The 21,176-nt window shown below is 38.8% G+C and overlaps 1 protein-coding gene across 1 annotated transcript in view; it reads left to right on the top strand.

The window, feature by feature from the left end:
- The window catches only part of LOC139685565 (uncharacterized), a 71,622-nt gene that overhangs the window by 43,976 nt on the left and 6,470 nt on the right, over positions 1–21,176 (top strand). Inside the window, exons 16-18 of the mRNA XM_071582512.1 lie at positions 8,750–8,875; positions 12,146–12,559; positions 19,500–19,660. Of these exons, the coding sequence (XP_071438613.1) occupies positions 8,750–8,875; positions 12,146–12,559; positions 19,500–19,660 (701 nt within the window). The remainder of the gene's footprint in view (positions 1–8,749; positions 8,876–12,145; positions 12,560–19,499; positions 19,661–21,176) is intronic.

Here is a 21,176-nt window from a genome sequence, read left to right as displayed (position 1 = left end):
TGTAAATAAAACTATATGCAAATGAGACCCATAAAAAAGGAAACTGCATCACTGATGAGCCATGCACTGAAGATTCTGACTAGAAAAATCCACGGAAGAATTGCGATGAAAGCGGGTATAGAGGAAGTAGAGGAACAAGAAAGCCTATTCTCACTCTTAGACTATATGTAGAAAAGAGGACACTGAATTATCAGCAGACCTATATTACAGTTATTGATTTGGAGAAAGCTTTTGACAGCATGAGCTGGAATATGATGCCACATATTCTTAAAGATTTGGAATGAACTGCGGTGACAGGAGAGTGATACACTGTATAAAGAACAGGCGGCAGTGATCAGATGTGATGGATGCAAGGAATAAGAATAATTAAAGAATAGGGTAAGGCAGGGTTGCTCAATATTACCTTTGATATTTAATTTATGCATTGGCAGGGCAGTCCTTGAGATCAAGGAACAAATAAGAGTCGTAGACAGAGAAAGGATATGCGTTCTGCAATTCACAGATGTCATAGCTATACTGGCATTTTCCATTACCTGCTTCTCATAGTAGTTCCTCCTTGGTCATTATCTATAATGCCTCCCCTGTGTCTCTCCTTCAGATATCGCCTTCAGTAAACTATCACACCTCAGTATATGAGTGCAATCAATTTCTCTCTTTTTCTTTTAATGCTCTCCATAGGCTTCTCTTGTCACCACTCTTTGAAGTACTTCTTCATTTGTTATTCTGTTATGCATTTTATTATCAGCATTCTTCCATTTTCATCACCCCCAATTTTCTTTTATCTGCTGCATTTACTCTCCAAGTCTCGCATCCATACAAAAGTATACTCCATAGAGCAGGAATACTCACGTGAATGGCCATCATCTGGCATGGGTGTCTTTTGAATCAATATTATGGTAGAGAGAAAGTTAAAATATTTAAAAAAAAAACAAATTTAGCTAATAAAAGATGTGTAATATGATGAATCTGCTCAAAATAGACATTGTTACTTTAAAAATGTTCAGCATGTGATTTACTGGGAGGATGGTGTTTGGAAGCAGTCAGTAATGATGCACAAAAATGACTCCATTTGCTTTTTTCTTATTAAGGATGAGACTGGTAGACTTTGGCGTTGAAATACATGTCAGCTGAGCCCTTTCAGTACCATAGGAAAACTCCAAAATAATGGACTAATTGCTGATGTTCCAGCTGATACCCATAAACGGAAAATTTAAGAACATGTTTGTTTTGGACTATGTGAAGTGAAGGCAATATGACCCCAAACCATGATATTTGTTCAAAATGCATATGTGAAATATTTTGCATCTCATAAAAAGACAAAGAGACAGATGTAGTTCTTGTAATAAAGTGGTTAGTAGATAGATAGACAGATTTATTTGCCATAGAACAACACATAATTGTATGAGCTTCGTTAAATTCAATTACATTTGTAGGTGAAGGATTCTGCATTATCAGGTTTCACCACGTCGTTGTTTGATGTTTCACCAAAGTTGCATTCGGCATCTTCAGGTTGAAGATGAGAGACTCGGATTTTTGCCACCCTTATAAGGGTGGTCCCGTCTAGTGGCTGCTTGCTGATTGGTCCGTTTCCGGAGAACTCTTTTCCACGCGTTGTAGAGATGGTAGCCGTCATCTCTGTTAATGTTATCTGGGTTTTTGGCGATCCCAATTGCTTCTCTAATTAAACGTGGGTAATATCTACTCTCCTTTGCTATTACATTTGCTTTTAGGAATAAGATCTCGTGACCGGGTTCACTCCATTTGTGTTCTGAGATGGCCAACAGGTGAAAATGCATATTTGTTGTTGCCCGGAGGTGTTCCTTCATCCGAAATTTCATTGATCAGCATGTTTCCCCGATGTAGGCTTTCCCACATGAGCAGGCTACTTGGTAGCCCCCTTCATAGGTCTTTCGGAATTTTGTCCTTCGGTCCATTTATAGGTGCATTAACATATATACACCCTCCCCGGATTATAACCTTGACGTGGTGGAAGAGCTTGTGCGTTCCGATAACCCCTAGAGCTGTGCTGGCTGGAGTCATAATTATTGCTCCTGGTAGGGTTACCCATGCCAGATAGGTTGAAGGTTAGGAGCCAGATGAAAGGTAGTCCATGCAGTGTCTGTTCCTCAGTGAGGCGGCTGCAATGGCGTCTGACCTCAAAGGGGCAGCCAGTAAGTAATACTGTCACGTTAAAAACACTATTGAGGAAGGCAACGGGACACCACCTCAATTATCATTCCCAAGATAAATATGATAATCACTAAACAGATTTTGGGTCCTGGCAACTACAGGGCTCAGCCCAATTGGCCGTGTGTCGTGTCCGGCAGCGGGGGAGGCAAGGCTTCCGCGGTCGTCATCCCACGAAACCCTTGCAAGGGAAAACCAGCAGCAGCAGGACAGAAGACGCAGGAGAAGAAGACCAAATTAGTTAGAATAGGAAGGTGGAATGTTAGGAAAATGATGAGGACAGGGATATTGGAGGATGTTAAGCGAGAGATAGGAAGGGGAAATATAGATATTTTAGGTCTATGCGAGGTGAGATGGAAAGATAGCGGGGATTACTGGAGTGATAAGTATAGAATAATATACAGCGGTGGGGACGAGAGCCAACGAGGGGTTGCCATAGTATTAAATGAAGAGGTAGGAAGAAGCGTAGTCAACATAGAGCAGGTAACGGATTGAATACTACTAGTGGAGATAAAAGCAGAACCGACGAACTTGGTTATTATTCAGGTATACATGCCACCGAGCAACCATAAGGAAGAAGAGGTCGATAGGATATACGATCAGTTAGAGGACATAATCGCGTGTGTTCCTGCAAGGAAACATTTGATAGTGATGGGGGATCGGAATGCGATGGTAGGCAAAGGAAGAGATGGTGACGAGGTCGGGGACTACGGTTTAGGCACGAGGAATTACCGCAGGGAGAAAGCAATTGAGTTCTGCAGGAAACAGGGGCTAGTCATCACCAACACTTGGTTTAGACACCACAAAAGAAGTGGGTATACATGGAAAATGCCAGGTGACTCAAAAAGGTATGAGTTAGATTATATCCTGGTTAGATACAGGTTTAGGAACAGCGTGATAAATTCGCACAGCTTCCCGGGAGCGGATGCGGACTCTGACCACAATTTAGTTGTGAAATGAAAAATGGGAAAGTTTCAAGATAGGGTTATCTAAAGCCGCAAAAGACACTATTGAAACCGTTAACGCTAAAAGGACTAGGAAACCATGGATCACGGATGAGATGATTACAAAGATGGATGAGCGGCGGAAATGGAAGAATGCCAATACAGAGTCAGGCAAAATGAAGTACAAAGAATTAAACAATAAATTGAGGCGGGCAACAAATAAAGCAAAAGAATCATGGTGGAAGACGCAGTGCGAGGATATGGAAAGTTTGCAGAGTAAGGGTGAAATCGGTGCGCTGTACAGCAAAGTTAAATCTTTATCGGGAAGTAAGAAAGGGAGATCAAAGATAGCAGTTAGAGATAAGGCGGGTAAGGTAATAGTTGACGAAGGAAAGATCCGAGAGATGGAAGGAATATATAGAAGAACTGTATAGTAAAGAGCTTAGACCAACAAAGTTAGACATAGAAAAGGAACATGACGTGGAGGAAGATAGCTAAGGTCCAGGCATACTAGACAATGAGATAGAAAGGGGATTAAGGGAGATGAAACTAAATAAGGCCGTGGGGGTGGATAACATTCCTATGGAACTACTGAAATGTTTAGGAAAATGTGGGAGGAAGAGGCCATATGGGCTGATTCGTAGTATCTATGAGGAAGGAATCTGGCCGGAAGACTTTGTGAGATCTGTTTTAGTACCTATTCCAAAGAAGGTAAAGGCTACATCATGTGAGGACTACAGGACAATAAGTTTGATATCCCACGCAGCTTAAGTTGTTCTAAGGATCATAAACTAAAGGATAAAGAGTAGGGCAAATGATTACTTAGGGGATGATCAGTTTGGGTTTAGGAAGGGGATAGGTATGTGTGATGCCATTGCAGTAATGAGATTATTAATCGAGAGGAATATAGAACACAACTAGGAGGTATTTGCCTGTTTCGCAGATTTCGAAAAAACGTTTGATAGAGTGAATTGGGAAAAACTAATGAGTATATTGCAGAAACTAGAAATAGATTGGAGGGAAAGGAGGCTAATCCACAACCTGTACATGTCTCAGACTGCTCAGGTGCGAGTGGGGAACGGGGAGTCCGGATGGGCAGTGTTAGGAAGAGGTGTAAGGCAGGGTTGCCCATTATCACCGTTGCTGTTCAACCTGTATGCAGAAGAAATGATCAAATAGGCATGGGAAGAACTCGATGTAGGAATGAAAGTGGGCAGGGAATTCGTAAAATCAGTTAGGTTTGCTGATGACCAAGCTTTAGTTTGTCAGTCAGCCAAGGGGCTGCAAGCATTGCTGAGTGAATTGGAAATTCAGTGCGACAGGTATGGGATGAGAATCAATATTAATAAAACAAAGGTTATGCGATTTTCTAGAAAGAAAAAGGCTAAGCTTAACATTAAAATAGGAGGGCAAAAAATAGAGCAGGTAGAACAGTTTACGTATCTCGGCAGTGTTTTGGACCAACACGGTCAAAGTAGTAGGGACGTAAGGAGAAGAATTGCGCTAGGCAAAGAGGCTTTCACAAGGCGAAGGGAGTTGATGACGGGGACTTTGAGTAAGGATGTTAGGAAAAGACTCGTAAAAACTTTGATATGGCGCGTAGCTATGTACGGCGCGGAAACGTGGTCGTTGAAGCAGGAGGATAGACGTAGACTGGAGGCTTTTGAAATGTGGGTGTGGAGAAGAATGGAGAAGGTGAAATGGACAGAGAAGAAAACAAACGAGGAAGTACTTGGTATGGTGGGCAAAGATAGGGTTTTGTTGGGGGAAATCCTATGGAGGCAGGAAAAGTGGATGAAGGGAGTATTGACCAGCAGTGGGATGTTGAAGACTGTAATAGAGGGGAGAATGTTAGGCAAAAGAGGAAAGGGAAGGAAGATGATAGGGATGTTGGACGGGATAAAGGGAGGAAGAAAGTACTCAGAGCTGAAGAGGGACCTGATGTAAAGTAGGATGTTGTGTTATGCTAGGGGCCACAAATTATTTAATTATTAATTATGTCCATCCAAAAACCTATCTTAACCGGTAGATTACCTAATAATAATAATAGTTATTCCACTGCATGCAGTTTCTACACTTCTATTTTTTGTGAAACCATGCTGTGACTGAAAACAACTTTATTTTTTTATGAGGAACTTAATAGTTATAATAGATAAAGTGAAGGATTCTCGACAAAGTTTAAAAAGATAATTTGATATGCCATCTTGCCTACAGGATTTTTTGTTTTTTAGTTTCTTGATTACATTTCTGACTTCATTTTCTGTGGTGGGATTTAAGTAAATTAATTCACTAATGTACATTACTTTTCCTATGCTATCATTTAGAACGTTTTTCTGTGCTGTTGTTTCGCCAATGATATCTATGAAGAATTTATTGAATTCATTTGCCATATTTTGAGGATTGCTGATTTCTTTTCCATCAATTGTTATTGAGAAGCATTTTTTTTCCAGGCTCTGATATTTTACTGGAATTTTCATTATTTACTACAGACCACAACGCTTTTGTTTGATTGGTAGAATTTGAAATAATTTGTTTGGCATGGTGATTTTTTGCTTTCCTAAGCAGCATCCTATACTCAGACTTCAGTTTATTTCTTAAGAGTATCCGACTACCACCCACTTTACTAGCCTCAGTTTAGTAGTTAAGCCTATTTCTAGCTGTCAGAACCTCATTTGTTATCCAGTTATGTCCTTTATTTGCAGTTTTATTTTTTATGGCTAGCTCTTTCATTAGGAAACAAATATCCCAGTAGTACTTAATAATTGATTGAAATCCTTTGAACTTGTTTGTGACAAGATTTGAATTTAGTACTGCTGCCCAGTCAACACACTTCAATTCCCATTTAAATAAATTTATATTTTCCTGTGAGTCTATACGGGTGTATACTGTATCTGCGTTTCTCTCACTTCTACCTGTTAAAGTGCATGCATTAAATTCCACAATTTGAGCATGATGGTCTGAGATAGTAGCTTCTAAAACTAGAGATTTGAAGTTATGCTCTGCTAGATTTGTAGCTATGTTGCCAATAAAAGTTTTTGAGTGAGATGACTCTCTGGTTGGGTTATTAATAGTTAGCTGGACACTATAGCAGAGAAGTATTTCTTTTAGCTTCTCAGTAGAGCTGTTATCTTTTGAGACATCTATATTCAGGTCCCCAGCAATGATAATTTTATTATTTTTCTTGACGACTTTCTCAAGTATTTTACCAATTTTTTTGAGGAAATCATCGACTGGTGCACTTGCAAATCTGTACAGACCAATAAAAAAATAAGTTTCATTTGTCTAGGGCCATTTGCACAAGGGTATTTCAAATCCCTTTTCTTCGCCGATTCTATTTTTTAAGTTTTTATAGGCTCTGGTTACTGATTCAAAACAAGTTTTGGCAAAAAATGCAACGCCACCACCTTTGTTTTTTTCCCTACAGAAATGATCGATAAGAAAATAATACCTCAGCTTTAGACTTTTCATTTCATTATCTTTTAGGCCATGCTCCATTATAAAAAGAAAATCCGGCCTCTCTTTCTTTTATAGGATCTCAATTTCCAGCTTTTTATTTGCTATGTATTAATTGTTTTGATGTAGAAGCTTCACAGAGCAAGTTTTTCTACAACCAACTATCTTTTTTGTATTTTGATTGGTGGTAGTGGTTATATTGACATGGGCTACCTCTGTTTTCCGTTTCTCATGTATGCACAAATATTTGCTACATTTTCAATTGCCTCACCTAACAGATATGCCCCTTTGCGATTTAAATGCAGGCCATCGTGAGCTAAGCAGTGATCGTTTATGTGTTTGTTTACATCACAGAATACAACCTTAAGAGCATCACAAGCCCATCTGAGATTATCATTTACCTTTTGAATATAACTAAGATCAAAATCTTGTTGGCGTAAAATACTGTTTACCTCTTTAACTGATTTTGAGAAATGTTTCTTCGTGCACCTGATAAGCTCATACATTTCTCCAATTACTTCATCAGGTGATCTTGAGCTTCGAAGATTGTTTGTTCCCACATGAGGAAAAACCCTGTCTGTCTTGTTGATTTTCACATTTTGAGCGATTTCTTCCACCTTTCGACTCATTTGCTCAGCTTCACAGAACACTTTCTTTTCCAATCCTTTGATCTGGACATGTTTCGCAATGGAATCACCTATTAGAATAACTTTTCTGGGTGTAAAAACACTTGGGAAAGTAGAGCTTGTTTCATCATGGATCAAAGGGGTAACAGAGGCACATTTTTTGCATTTTCACCACTTATAACGTTATGTCGCTTCGTATTTTCCCTAACAAATTTGGATTTGAAAGGGACAGTTGTTGTTGATTGAGCCAACTTCTTACCAACAAGCAATGAACCGTTTTCTTTGTGGAGTGCAAGTTCCCTATCCAATTTCTTAGTTTCCAGTTCCCACTTTTTATTTTTTTCCTGAAGCGCGGCCAAATCCTTCATTAAAATGGATATAACTTTGTCCTTAGATTCAATCTCCTGCGAATGTTTGGTGAACTTTTCTTCTTCCAAGCACGAGGTGCACATCCAGTCACTGTCTCCTGAGATTTCATAACTTTCCACTTGGGCACATTTAGTGTGAATGAAAATGAAAAACACTTATCACATGTCATGCTCTTTATTACTCCTTTTTGACAGAGTTAGTGGTGGCAATGTTGGCAACAGGCAGCCACAGAAACCAGGGGAAATATGAGAAATGCTTATTTTGTTTGCTTCTTCTTATGTCCTCATGAGAAATATATATTTGTCACCACAAATGCCTTAGTGATTGTTCCTTTTAGAGTACAGCATCTTACCACTTGGTTTTGAGACACTACAATATTGGTAGCTGATCTAAAAGTGTTAGGATGTTGGAAGTTTTCCTGAATTATTAGACAAGATTTCCGAGTAGATGGTATTTATTTATTTTATGTATTGTGTCTTAGACATTTGTTTTGAATGCACCCTATGACTTTACCGCCAAAATAATAGGCTGTAAGGATCATAATACTCAACAAGTTTTAGTTGCCTTCTTAAAGTTAGGTTTCAAATTTAGTAAATATTGGCCGGAATTCACTGTTTTTTATTATATTATTGAGATTGGAATCCACTGGATTAAGGTAAATTTACCGTCACATCAAATAATTTTTCTGAACTCCATTTAGGATTTTTTTTTAAACTTCATACCAAATTTGTTGACTTGATATGATAATATTGTGGTCACAAGCCTTAGCAGTTAAGTTTGAAGATGTGGTGACATTAAGCCAGTAATCGCCATTAGATCTTGGAAAAATTAAGAATTAGCTTCATCAGTGTCATGGAAACCAATAAATGAGCATGATAAATTTCAAAGATAATTTTGGAGTTTGGTTACCTTTCTACTTTCATCTGAGCCAGTATTTTGCGGAAACACATGATGCAAAATTTGCAACATGTGTGCCAGTAAATATTATTTCTCCATTTACAACAATTTTACTAAAACTTAATAATTCCATTTGAAACAGCAGTGCAATGAAGAAGAAGCAAGTTAAGGCCATATGTTTTCACATGACTTGATGAAAGCCAGTTTTTACTAAAAATTAACTTTCTAGGACAAAATGTTTTTTATAATTGAAATAATTTCTTATCTGATTAGGGGACCAAAAACAAGTTCTCTTATGTAAAGTGCCGGTGAACTTTCCAAGAACTTCAACTGAGGAACCAGAGATTAAGGCAAAATTAAGGAAGAGGAAAACTAAAGAAAGAAATACTTCTACTTCAGGTAGAACACAATAAATTTTTCAGTTTCCATACATTGCATGTTAACTTTCACAAATAATTTGTAAGAAATCAGCTGTCATGTAAATTAAACCAATATCCTACATGTGATCTTCCATCTCAAAGTAATCTGGTGGATCAAAGGCCACTCTGGTAATTGACCAATATGATAGAAAACCTATTGATTCGAATTTAGATGTGTAACTGGTCATTAAGTACCTGTATTCATTGAAATTGTATTTAGTATGAGTAATCTTGGTTCTGCAATTGGTATCAAAATGGTATATCATAGTGGGTGAGGCAGTTCATAGAGTGATGACTCTTGTTGTGATCCTCAGTTGTAAAAATACTACCTTGATCAAAAATTTCCCGGAATTTATTCAGAAAATTAAAAATACAAGTTTATTCATCTAAATCTATATTGTCCCCTTCCAAGTAATCCCCATCGACTGCAACACACTTATGCCAGCGCTTGATCCAATCCTCGAAACATTTTTTTATATTCGGTTTTCGGTATGTCCATCAGTGCTTCCTGCGATTTTTCCATTACTTCCTCTCGGCTGCTAAAACGCGTTCCCCGTAATGGTTTTTTAACTCGATTGAACAGAAAGAAGTCACAGGGAGCCAAATCAGGTGAATTCGGTGGCTGTTGGATGGTATTTGTTGCATTTTTCGTCAAAAAATTACGAATAATGATAGCACTGTGCGACGGTGCGTTATCATGGTGCAAAATCCACGAGTTTTCTGCCCACATTTCTGGTCTCTTTCGGCGAATTGCTTCACGCAAACGTCTCATAACGCCCAAATAATACTCTTTGTTTACTGTCTGGCAAAAATTCATGATGCACTACACCGTTGTAATCCATGAAAACCGTCAGCATTGCCTTCTTTTTTGACTGAAAACGACGTGGTTTTTTTGGTCTCGGCTCATTTGGTGAACGCCATTCACTTGCCTGATGTCTGGATTGCGTGTCGTACTCATAAACCCACGTCTCGTCTCCAGTAATGATCCTTTTGATGAATGTGGGATCGGATTCAGCCTCGCAAATCATGTCTTTTGCGACGTCAACACGGTCTCTTTTTTGCATGAAATTGAGGTCTTTTGGCACCAACTTTGCTGCTACACGACGGAAACCCAAATCATTAACCACAATGTCTTGGGCGGATCCATAGGCAATGTTCAAGTCCTCCGCTATTTCTCTGATGGTTAATTTGCGGTTATTGACCAACATTTCTTTTACTTTATCAATTTTTTCACCGACTTTCGATGTTGATGGTCTGCCACTGCGTTCATCATCTTCGATTGACTCATGACCACTTCTGAACCGCTCGTGCCACTGGTAAACGACCGTTTTTTTTTAGAGAATCGTTGCCGAAACACTTTTCCAACATTTCCAACGTCCGTGCGCCACTAAATCCGTTTTTTACGCAAAATTTAATACAAGTTCGTTGTTGCAAATTTAAATCCATTTCTGCAATTGTAAAAAATCGCCAACACACACAGAGATAGATGTACTCTTGGCTACGTAACTTTTGCAAATGTCAAGTTATGACACTAAGATTTAAAGGGAATATCAACAACAGATGTACCAATTTAACAAAAAAAACAGAACTCAAATCGGAACGATGGGAGCGCCACACGGTGGTTATTCCGGGAACTTTTTGATCAAGGTAGTAGTAGGTTAAGAATAAAGAAAAAATTGCCAGTAATCTCAGGAAAAATGAAACACATCTCATGACTTGAACTTAATAGAACTTGAACTACATCCTAGTGAGTGGATGGATTGCACACTGTGTCCAAACTTATTTCTCTGTTAACCCCATTCATGTATCATTTTATCTATTCCTCAGTAATCAATATGCCTATGCCTATATTTACCCTAAAATAATTATAATGTTTTAAGTGATGAAATGTTCACTTTGGTGAACTTCCGCTATGAAAACAAACTGTCAAGACTAGTGTGGTCCAAACTTCTTTTGATCAACCCAACACAGATTTTGAAGCCCCTTTTGCCATTATATAGTCGACCAATTAGTGTAATACTGTGTAAATAGGGACTTAGAATAAAATTGGATCATAAGTAAAACTTTTTCCCCTATGAACTAATTTTGTAATATGCTATGGTTTTACTGTACTATTATTTTTGAGGTGATGAAGGCAAAATAATTTTCTAATTTCTCTCCAAAAAAATTCAAATTGCCCCATGGGTCGTACATTCTGCAATGGGAAACACTAGCCTATATATACTCCAAGACAATTGATTCAAGGAAATTAGTCCTCTTAGCATGCATGCATTGGTGTCAGCAGATGGAGAGGGGGCAGTTCCCAAGTCCAACCCTACACATATTGACTTCACCCACTGACTTTTGAAATTAATTTCAGAGGGCTAAAGGTTAGATGCTTTGCCTCAGTCAGGATGTGGAGGGTGACTACAAGGCCTCTTTAACATCACCGTTTTCTAAAAAGCTCCAAGGCTTAAGGTGAGCGGAGGAGGAACCAGAAATTTTCACATTGTAATTCTCTTCTTAGCCAATAATGTTTGAAGAGTTTGTCTCAAGTCTTACAGTCCACTAGCCTCTCCCATCATCCTTTCAACAGTCTTCAACACCTGCCATTTATCCTGCTCTCTACTTGCTTACCATCTGATCCCTTCCACATTTCCTCCATCCAGCAGAAGTGACAGAATGCTTCTATCCCATATAAATTCCATAAATCTCTTAAAGTACGAGATCTTGCGTATGAATACGCATTAATCTTGTATACTGAAATAGGATTTTATGTGATGCAGCCTGTAAATTTCACTGCTATGCTGAACTTGTGCCTTTACTGTAGGCTTTGGTTCCAGGAAAGAATTTTTATCTGGGTTTAGTTGCGGTAAACACTCAATGAGAGAATCCTCATGGGTTACCTGACATAATTATGATTTGTATTTGACTTATTTTTTATATTTGGATTATTGGTATTTGTTTATATTTGACTGTATCATAGTGGCCACAAAGCTAGAGGTCAGCAGTTTCAAACATAATTACTTAATTATGCATTCATTAACTATGCATGACCTTTTATTGCTCCGTTGAATGATATGAATTCAGATAAAATTGGCAAATACTTGTGTGGGACTACACTGTAGATACACTGTAATGTAGAGACTTTTTTATACACCTAAATATATAGATACCTATCTATTTTTCAAATTTTATCATTAGGATTAAATTATTACCAGCAGTACTTTGAATGATAGGCTAATGTGTTTCCTTTCTTCTAAAACCGAAGCAATAGGCAAGCAGCTTGAAAAATGCAATGGGACCATATCTTTGCCACAAAAGCAGAAATTTGAAAGCCCTGCTGATGCCTCTGATGGGACAGCGAAGAGGCAAAGAGAGGATTGCATTAATTCCACAGATGACGAGGATGAGGAGTTAAAGAAAGGCAGCGGTTACAAAAGAGCAAGGCCTTTATTAATTAATGCTGAATACCAGAGGAAAAGTTTATGTAAATCAAGAATAAAAAAACAACGGGCTAAATCATCTGAACTAATTCAAAAGCCTTATTCATTTGAGGAATCAGGTCAAGGGCTCAATATTCAACCACAGAGAGAACCATCCAATGATAATGAATTTCCCCATGAATGTGAGGGAGGGGAAGAAATCCTGTCAGCATCGTCTTCCATTACATCAATTAGTGGAGGTGGGTTCTGAAAATAATTTTTGGCTATTCATATAATTCTTTTACAGCTCTGTAAGTTTCATATTTTGAAATGAATTCTTGAAACAAAAAGTTACCAGAAAAGTCAATTTTGTATTCTGATCGCCTCATGCTTGTTATTACAACTGATCAATTTTGATTAACTAATTTACCTAATTGGTATCTATTTCACAAATATAACAGCTCTCCATACCCTAGAATTTAGTAGCATGCTATCAACCCTTTAATTGCTGCCCTGCTGTGTAGATGGCATTTACATCATCAGTGCAATGGTCTGAGTACAATAATTCAGTTTATTATGTGATCTTTGGGTAATAAAAATTATTATTATTATGGAAGTCCTGATTAGAAACTTTGCCTACAGTCATGTTTTTTTCCCCTTGTTGAATGTCATATTCACCTTCCCCCCTCCTTTTTGAATTTTGCTGATAACTGGCCCTTCTGGCAGGCTTAGAAGTTTTTTAAATGACAAAGAAACATAGTCAAAAAATTGGGAGAAGAAAGTGAAATTTATCACTGAATATATTATTTGCTATAAAGAAAAATATGTTTAATATTCTCCCTCTAATGTATATAGAATGGTAATAAATATAAATCTCAAACCCTCTTGGCAATAATGATGGCAAAAAACAAAGGTATCTAAGAAAGTGATGTGCTAATTCCTCCGACAAACAAGCGAAAAACATTGAAAGACTTGCCAATATAGATACATTGCAAGTTACTTTTATGATCATCATTGCATATGGATACTCTGCCACCATTTCTGCTACCATTATATATATATATCGATTCTCTGCTACCATTTCCCTAAGCCTTACCTCATTAGCAGCCAACATGGTATTGCACTAAAATGATAGAACTATTATGGAATATGATAAAACATGCTATAGGAGAAGAGCAACCCAATGTAATAGCACAATATAATATATGCACTGATAAAGTTTGACTTGTCGCTGGAAGGGAAGATTGAATAACTCATAGTTTCTGAAATGTAATAGTAAAATAAATATTTGATAGCATTCATTAGTCTCTTTATTCTTTTCTGAACTGATAGTTTTAGGCCCAGTGTACAGACAAACTACTGCATGACATGGAAATGTTTTAAGTTTTTTGGTTTCCTGAAAAAGTGGTTGAAAATAATTCGTTACAAGCAATAGTCTTAGGAATAAAACAATGTGAAAATTCAAAAATATAAAGTTAAAATGGAATAAATATTCAGGTTCCTTTAATTTTTTTCAGTTTTTCAGTAATAATATAATGCTAGACTCAATTTTTTTGAGTGGTTTGATGTTTAGAAAGGATGCAGTATCACAGAATTTAAAAAAGTACTTAACTATAAAACAAAAGTTGAATTTTTATATTTAATACATATTATTATGTTTGATGCGAACTTGTCATGAGATTTTGTAATTAGTAGTTTATTATTGGCAAAAATATTTTTTAAATATAGTTCACTTGCAACACTCCGGAAAATTTATAAACATTAATATATTAAACATCCAATGTAGTAAACCAACAACTGTTTCCAGTTAAGCATACGTAAGCGTACATATTATTGCATCGCTGTGTTGTGGTCGGGGGAAAATAATGCATGCAGAGAATGAGCAGAAATATTTCTTTTGCTTCTCAGTACACTTATTGTAAGGACATTCTGCACACCTTTTGCATTGAAAAGATAAACTAACCAAAAGAATTTATTCTGTCCACAAACATTCAACACACCCATTACATGCATTTCTTCTCTCGCACATGTCTCTTGGTCTACCTCGTGGACTCTTCCCTTCTATTTTTTCTTGTATTGTATTCATAATCAATCCATTATGCCTCAATGTTTGTCCAGGCCATCTATTTCTTCTTTGCCATTGAGTTCTCCCTGTGGTCCTATCCTCTTCTGCTCTTCTATATACTTCTCCTCATTCGTTACTTTGTCTGTCTATTTAATCTTCAGCATTCTCTTCCAGCGCCATGTTTCAAAGGCTTCTGTTCTCCACTGGTCCACTGCTCCAATGCTCTAGGTCTCAGAACCATAGAGCGCCATGCTGCACACGAAAGTCTTGACGAAATGCGTCCTTGTTTCCAGTCTAAGGTTCTTTGAGCATACATAGCAATTGCCTCTTCTTCATCAATGCGTTCTTAGCTGGGGCTATTCTTCGCTTGATGTCGGTCGAACTTCTTCCATCCCACGTTATGCTGCTACCCAGGTAGATGAGGGATTCCTTTTGCTCTAGTTTCACCCCTCAAATGGTGATATCTGCATTCAGCTTCCCTCTTCCTCCCACAAGGATTTTAGTTTTCCTCTTGTTGATGTTTATATTATATTCCCCCAGTACTTGATCCATAGCACTTAGAGTTGCTTGCAGGTCCTCTCGCGTTTCCACCACTTCTGCGATGTCATCTGCAAACCAGAGTATGTTTCTTCTCCATTTACCTTGACTCGTTTGATACCCTATTCTTGTGTTTCTTTTATTGCCTCTCCAAGGTATACGTTGAATATTGCTGGCAAGAGGCATCAATGCATCCTTGTCTTACTCCTTTGTTCATTTTGGCTTCTATTTTTCTTCCATTTTTCATTTGCATTGTTTTAACCTGATTCTCGTAGAGGTTATGGATAATTCTTCTGTCATTGTTGTCCAATCCAAGCGCTTATAGTCCAATCCCTGTGTCTTGAACATCTTGTTCCATTTGAAATTGTCGAAGGCCTTCTCCAAGTCCACAAATGCCACATAGAATGGCTTATTTATGTGTCTCATTTTTTTGGCCAGAACTCTCAAGCTGAGAATTGCCTCTCTTGCCCCTCAGTTTTTCCTGCATCCGAATTGGTTTTCAGAGAGGCTCTATTCTATCTTTCCTTTTATTCTTTGGCCAATTATCCGAGTAAGGATTTTTGATGCTTGAGTCATCAGGCTCAATGTTCTGGGTTCCTCACATTTATCTGTTTTGGTTTCTTTGGTATTACAATCATTATACTTCTCTCAAAGTCTTCTGGTATCTTTCTGCTGTTTTAGCTATCTTTGATTATTCCATAGAGGGCTTCCTTTGCTTTGACCCCGAGTGCTTTGATTATTTCTCTGTTTGTTTTGTCAACTCCTGGTATCTTGCTCTTTCTCAGGTCTGCCATGGCTCTCTTGAATTTGCTTCTTAATATCTGTGGACCCAATCATCTTTACCCATCATGCTTTCATCTTTAATTAAGCCTTAAGCCATCTTCTAGTGGTTTGGGAGCTTGATAGAGTACTTCAATGATTTATATATATATATATATATATATATATATATATATATATATATATTATATATATATATATATATATATATATATATGTATATATATATGTATATATAATCAACTTTGACAGCAACAAACAATATAAGAACACAGAAAAACATCACTCGCATGTTATTTCTTGATCATTTCGACGGAATTCTGCTCCGTCTTCATCGGAAGATATAGAAGTAATGACTGCTGGAATTGTAGAGGTGAGGGGTGCGAGAGAAAGGGAAGGGGGCCAGGGGAAGGGGAGAACAGGAGGCAAAGGAGGGGTGAGAGGAATGGTTGGGGAGAGGAAAGGGAGAGGAGAAGCCAGAGGGGAGCGGAGATAGGAAAGGAGGGAGAGGGAGGAGGTGGAATTGGCACAAAATCGGAAAAGAAAACAATCTGCTCACCAAAACTGTTGCAACATCCAAGACCCAGGTTTCAACTTACAAACTCGTGATCAAGAGGAGTGAGGGAAGGGTGGGAGAGAGTTAAATGGTGGGATGGAGTGGTGAAAGTAGGGCAGGTTTTACATGTTCCTCGATGACATGGAGTGGGTATGGCTCTGGGAGTGATCTGAGAGGATGAAATGGTCGAGGTGAAAGATGGAGATGAGGAATCATTGAGTTGGGAGATGAAGGAATTGAGGGAATCTATGCTATGTGGCCAGAGTAGAAAGATATCATCAATGTATTGGAGCCACAGGAGGGGTTGCAGAGGATAGTTGGAAAGGAAATTCTCTTCCAGGACACCGAGGTGGAGGTTTGCATATGAAGGGCTGAATCTACTTCCCATGGCACAGCCCTTTATTTGGAGGTAATAGTTATTGTTGAAAGAGAAGGAGTTGTGGGTGAGAATGAAATTAGAAAGATCAATGAGAAATTCGGTGCTGGGAATGTGAGGGGTAGGGCGTTTGGAGAGGAAGTGGCGTAAGGAAGAAAGGCCGGCCTTCTTGGTGAGATATGGATCTGTATAAGGAGGTGACATCGATAGGAGCCATAGTAATTTGGGTATCAGGAGGGAGAGAAGTTGAGTGGAGCAATCTGAGGAAGTGGAAGGTATCTTTAATGAAGGAGGGTAGGGAGTGAACTAAAGGCTGGAGATAGTAGTCCACGAAGGCGGAAATTCTTTCAATCGGAAAGCTACGAGAGGAGACTATAGGGCAGCCTGGGCGGAGGGACCTCCTCCCTCTCCCTCCTTCCCTATCTCCGCTCCCCTCTGGCCTCTCCTCTCCCTTTCCTCTCCCCAACCATTCCTCTCACCCCTCCTTTGCCTCCCGTTCTCCCCTTCCCCTGGCCCCCTTCCCTTTCTCTCCCACCCCTCACCTCTACTATTCCAGCAGTCATTACTTCTATATCTTCCGATAGGGACGGAGCAGAATTCCGTTGAAATGATCAAGAAATAACGTGAGTGATCTTTTTATGTGCGTCTATATTGTTTGTTGCTGTCCAATTTATTATATATATATATATATATATATATATACACATATTCAAACACGAAATCCCGCCAAACGGCGAATAAATACTCATATATACAGAAACAGATATAAGGAAAAGGGATAGGAACACATATAAAGGACGAACACAATAGAGGTGGGGAAGGCGGAATCGAACGGATCACAAGAGTAAAAATATTTCCTCAACCGGGACTCGAACACCGGATCTTTCCACTTGCCGGGCGGATGCTCTTAACCACTTGAGCTATCGAGGATAGTCAATTTACCCTGAGATCCATGGGTCTAATATGTCGCCAAGCGCCCCGATTCTTTCAGCCAAGAGATGGCGTCAGGGGGCTGTTTCACCCACCAAAGGAGAAATAGACAATACACAAGGAAAGGAAAGGACAGTGGGTTAGAATTCATACAACATCATACAGGAAAGGAACAGTGCGTTTCGTGGCATGCATAGCCAGAAGAAAGAGATGAGCCACATTGGCCAAATACACATTCAAACACGAAATCCCGCCAAACGGCAAATAAATACTCATATATACAGAAACAGATATAAGGAAAAGGGATAGGAACACATATAAAGGACGAACACAATAGAGGTGGGGAAGGCGGAATCGAACGGATCACAAGAGTAAAAATATTTCCTCAACCGGGACTCGAACACCGGATCTTTCCACTTGCCGGGCGGATGCTCTTAACCACTTGAGCTATCGAGGATAGTCAGTTTACCCTGAGATCCATGGGTCTAATATGTCGCCAAGCGCCCCGATTCTTTCAGCCAAGAGATGGCGTCAGGGGGCTGTTTCACCCACCAAAGGAGAAATAGACAATACACAAGGAAAGGAAAGGACAGTGGGTTAGAATTCATACAACATCATACAGGAAAGGAACAGTGCGTTTCGTGGCACGCATAGCCAGAAGAAAGAGATGAGCCACATTGGCCAAATACACATTCTAACACCAAATCCCGCCAAACGGCGAATAAGATCTCAGGGTAAATTACGTTTCCTCGATAGCTCAAGTGGTTAAGAGCATCCGCCCGGCAAGTGGAAAGATCCGAGGTTCGAGTCCCGGTCAAGGAAATATTTTTACTCTTGTGATCCGTTCGATTCCGCCTTCCCCACCTTTATTGTGTTCGTCCTTTATATGTGTTCCTATCCCTTTTCCTTATATCTGTTTCTGTATATATGAGTATTTATTCGCCGTTTGGCGGGATTTCGTGTTTGAATGTGTATTTGGCCAATGTGGCTCATCTCTTTCTTCTGGCTATGCATGCCACGAAACGCACTGTTCCTTTCCTGTATGATGTTGTATGAATTCTAACCCACTGTCCTTTCCTTTCCTTGTGTATTGTCTATTTCTCCTTTGGTGGGTGAAACAGCCCCCTGACGCCATCTCTTGGCTGAAAGAATCGGGGCGCTTGGCGACATATTAGACCCACGGATCTCAGGGTAAATTGACTATCCTCGATAGCTCAAGTGGTTAAGAGCATCCGCCCGGCAAGTGGAAAGATCCGGTGTTCGAGTCCCGGTTGAGGAAATATTTTTACTCTTGTGATCCGTTCGATTCCGCCTTCCCCACCTCTATTGTGTTTGTCCTTTATATGTGTTCCTATCCCTTTTCCTTATATCTGTTTCTGTATATATGAGTATATATATATATATATATATATATATATATATATATATTATTAGGTAATCTACTGGTTAAGGTAGGTTTTTGGATGGACACAGCTACTAAATAAATATTATGCGACTCCTAAAAGAAACACAAAATCCAGCATCCTACTCTACATCAGGTCCGTCTTCATCTTCGAGTACTTTCTTCCTCCCTTCAACCCGTCCGACATCCCTATCCTGTTCCATCCCTTTCCTTGTTTGCCTAACATTCTCCCCTCAATTAAATTTTTTACACTTATCAAATTTTATCAATGCTATATTTTTAATGTAATTGGTATGATCAGACTATTGGTATGCCATGGCCTACTATTTGAGTTACTTAAAACGGTGGGAAAAAATGTGGCTGAGTAATATGAATGGGAATTCACAAAAGTCGTAGCTGTGGCAGCGCAGTGAGCTACAGACCAGACAATGTTTTTTTAAGCCTGTATACAAATTAATAATCTCCATATCATAAAAAATGTTTTACGTGATATTTTTCTTCAGAGTATATCAAGTCATTGAATGAGTCTTCTAATAGAAATGATTCTAAATCAGATGCAGTCAAAATTGACCAAGATAAACTAGAAGGCTTGTTAAACCGAGCTGTAACTATCACTGATGGCTGCCCATTGGACACAATATTGATGCTTCATTCTAAACTGCTACACTGTGTTTCCAAGTACAAAGATACATTGGATCGAACTAACCTTCCTCAGGTGGGCATTTCTGATAATAATATATATTAAAAAAATTACCTCAGTGTTATTCATTTGATATGAAAGAGTTCATATTTAAAAAAACGTAAGTTAATTAAAAATACATTGAATGGGTATGGGGCATCATGGCACCGATCATCTTCTGGTTCCATCTCTTGTCATCTTCCACGTGGTTCCTCGACACTTTTGGCACATATCTGTTCATTACGATTACAACTGACCAATTCTTTTGTACCTTCACTGATATTCTATTCAGCTGAAAATGAAATGATAAGTAATGCTATTCTAGAGATTCTTTATTTTATGCATACAATTGTACCTTCCCTGGGCATTCTGTTGCAATGAGGGAACCAAACCCAGCCTCCACTAATCTTTCACCCTCCCCCATGCCTACAACTTCTCCCCATTCCCAGAGCCAAGTTACCTCACGGATTCTACCAAATACATTGCACATGATATTGCTAGAGGGTGACTAAATGATTTGTACTATTGTTTTATATGATGACCTGGTGAAAACTACTTGGTTATTGTTTCACTATGAGAAAATGACATTGCTGTATTCTTCATGTTGTTTCATAAGTACAGTAAGTTCTACCGGAAGTTTTGGATCCGATTAATCACATAGTTTGGGTGAAGCTGAGGGTACCCAGAGGGATCCCCAGGAATTGAATCTGGCCCTATGGTCTGTAGTCCAATGCTCTAACCTGTTCCTGCAAGTTCTAAAGAAAACTAAAAACTTTACTTAAAAGTAAAAATATAAATAGTAAGGTAATATTATTATTATGAGTACTAAGCAATATACTGGTAAAGGTAGGTTTTAGATGGACACAATTATCAAATAAATACTTTGTGACTCCTTACAAAACACAATCCAGTATCCTCCTCTACATCAGGTCCCTCTCCATCTCTGTGTACTTCCCTCCTCCCTTCATCCCACCCAACATCCCTATCCTGTTCCTTCCCTTTCCTCGTTTGCCCAACATTCTCCCCTCTATTACAGTCTTCAACATCCCACTGCCGGTCAATACCCCCTTCATCCACTTTTCCTGCCTCCATAGGGTTCCTACCAACAAACCCCTCTCTTCGCCCACCATTCCAAGTACTTCCTCATTTCTTTTCTTCTCTGTCAATTTCACCTTCTCCATTCTTCTCCACACCCACATTTCAAAAGCCTTCAGTCTACGTCTATCCTCCTGCTTCAATGACCACATTTTCATGCTGTACTTAGCTATGCTCCATAGATAAGTTTTTACGAGTCTTTTCTTAAGATCCTTACTCAACATCCCTGTCATCAACTCCCTCCTCCTTGTGAAAGCCTCTTTGCCTAGCGCAATTCTTCTCCTTACATCCCTATTACTTTGACCGTGTTGGTCCAAAACACTACCGAGAAACATAAACTGTTCTAGCTGCTCTAGTTTTTGCCCTCCTATTTTAATGTTTAGCTTAGCTCTTTTCTTTCTAGAAAATTGCATAACCTTTGTTTTATTAATATTGATTCTCATCCCATACCTGTCGC

This window comes from Hetaerina americana, unplaced genomic scaffold, assembly GCF_022747635.1.
Source record: "Hetaerina americana unplaced genomic scaffold, ioHetAmer1.1.p SCAF_116, whole genome shotgun sequence".
Taxonomy (NCBI): domain Eukaryota; kingdom Metazoa; phylum Arthropoda; class Insecta; order Odonata; family Calopterygidae; genus Hetaerina; species Hetaerina americana.
The sequence above is the reverse complement of the archived record's forward strand: the minus strand, read 5'-3'. Positions and strand labels throughout refer to the sequence as shown.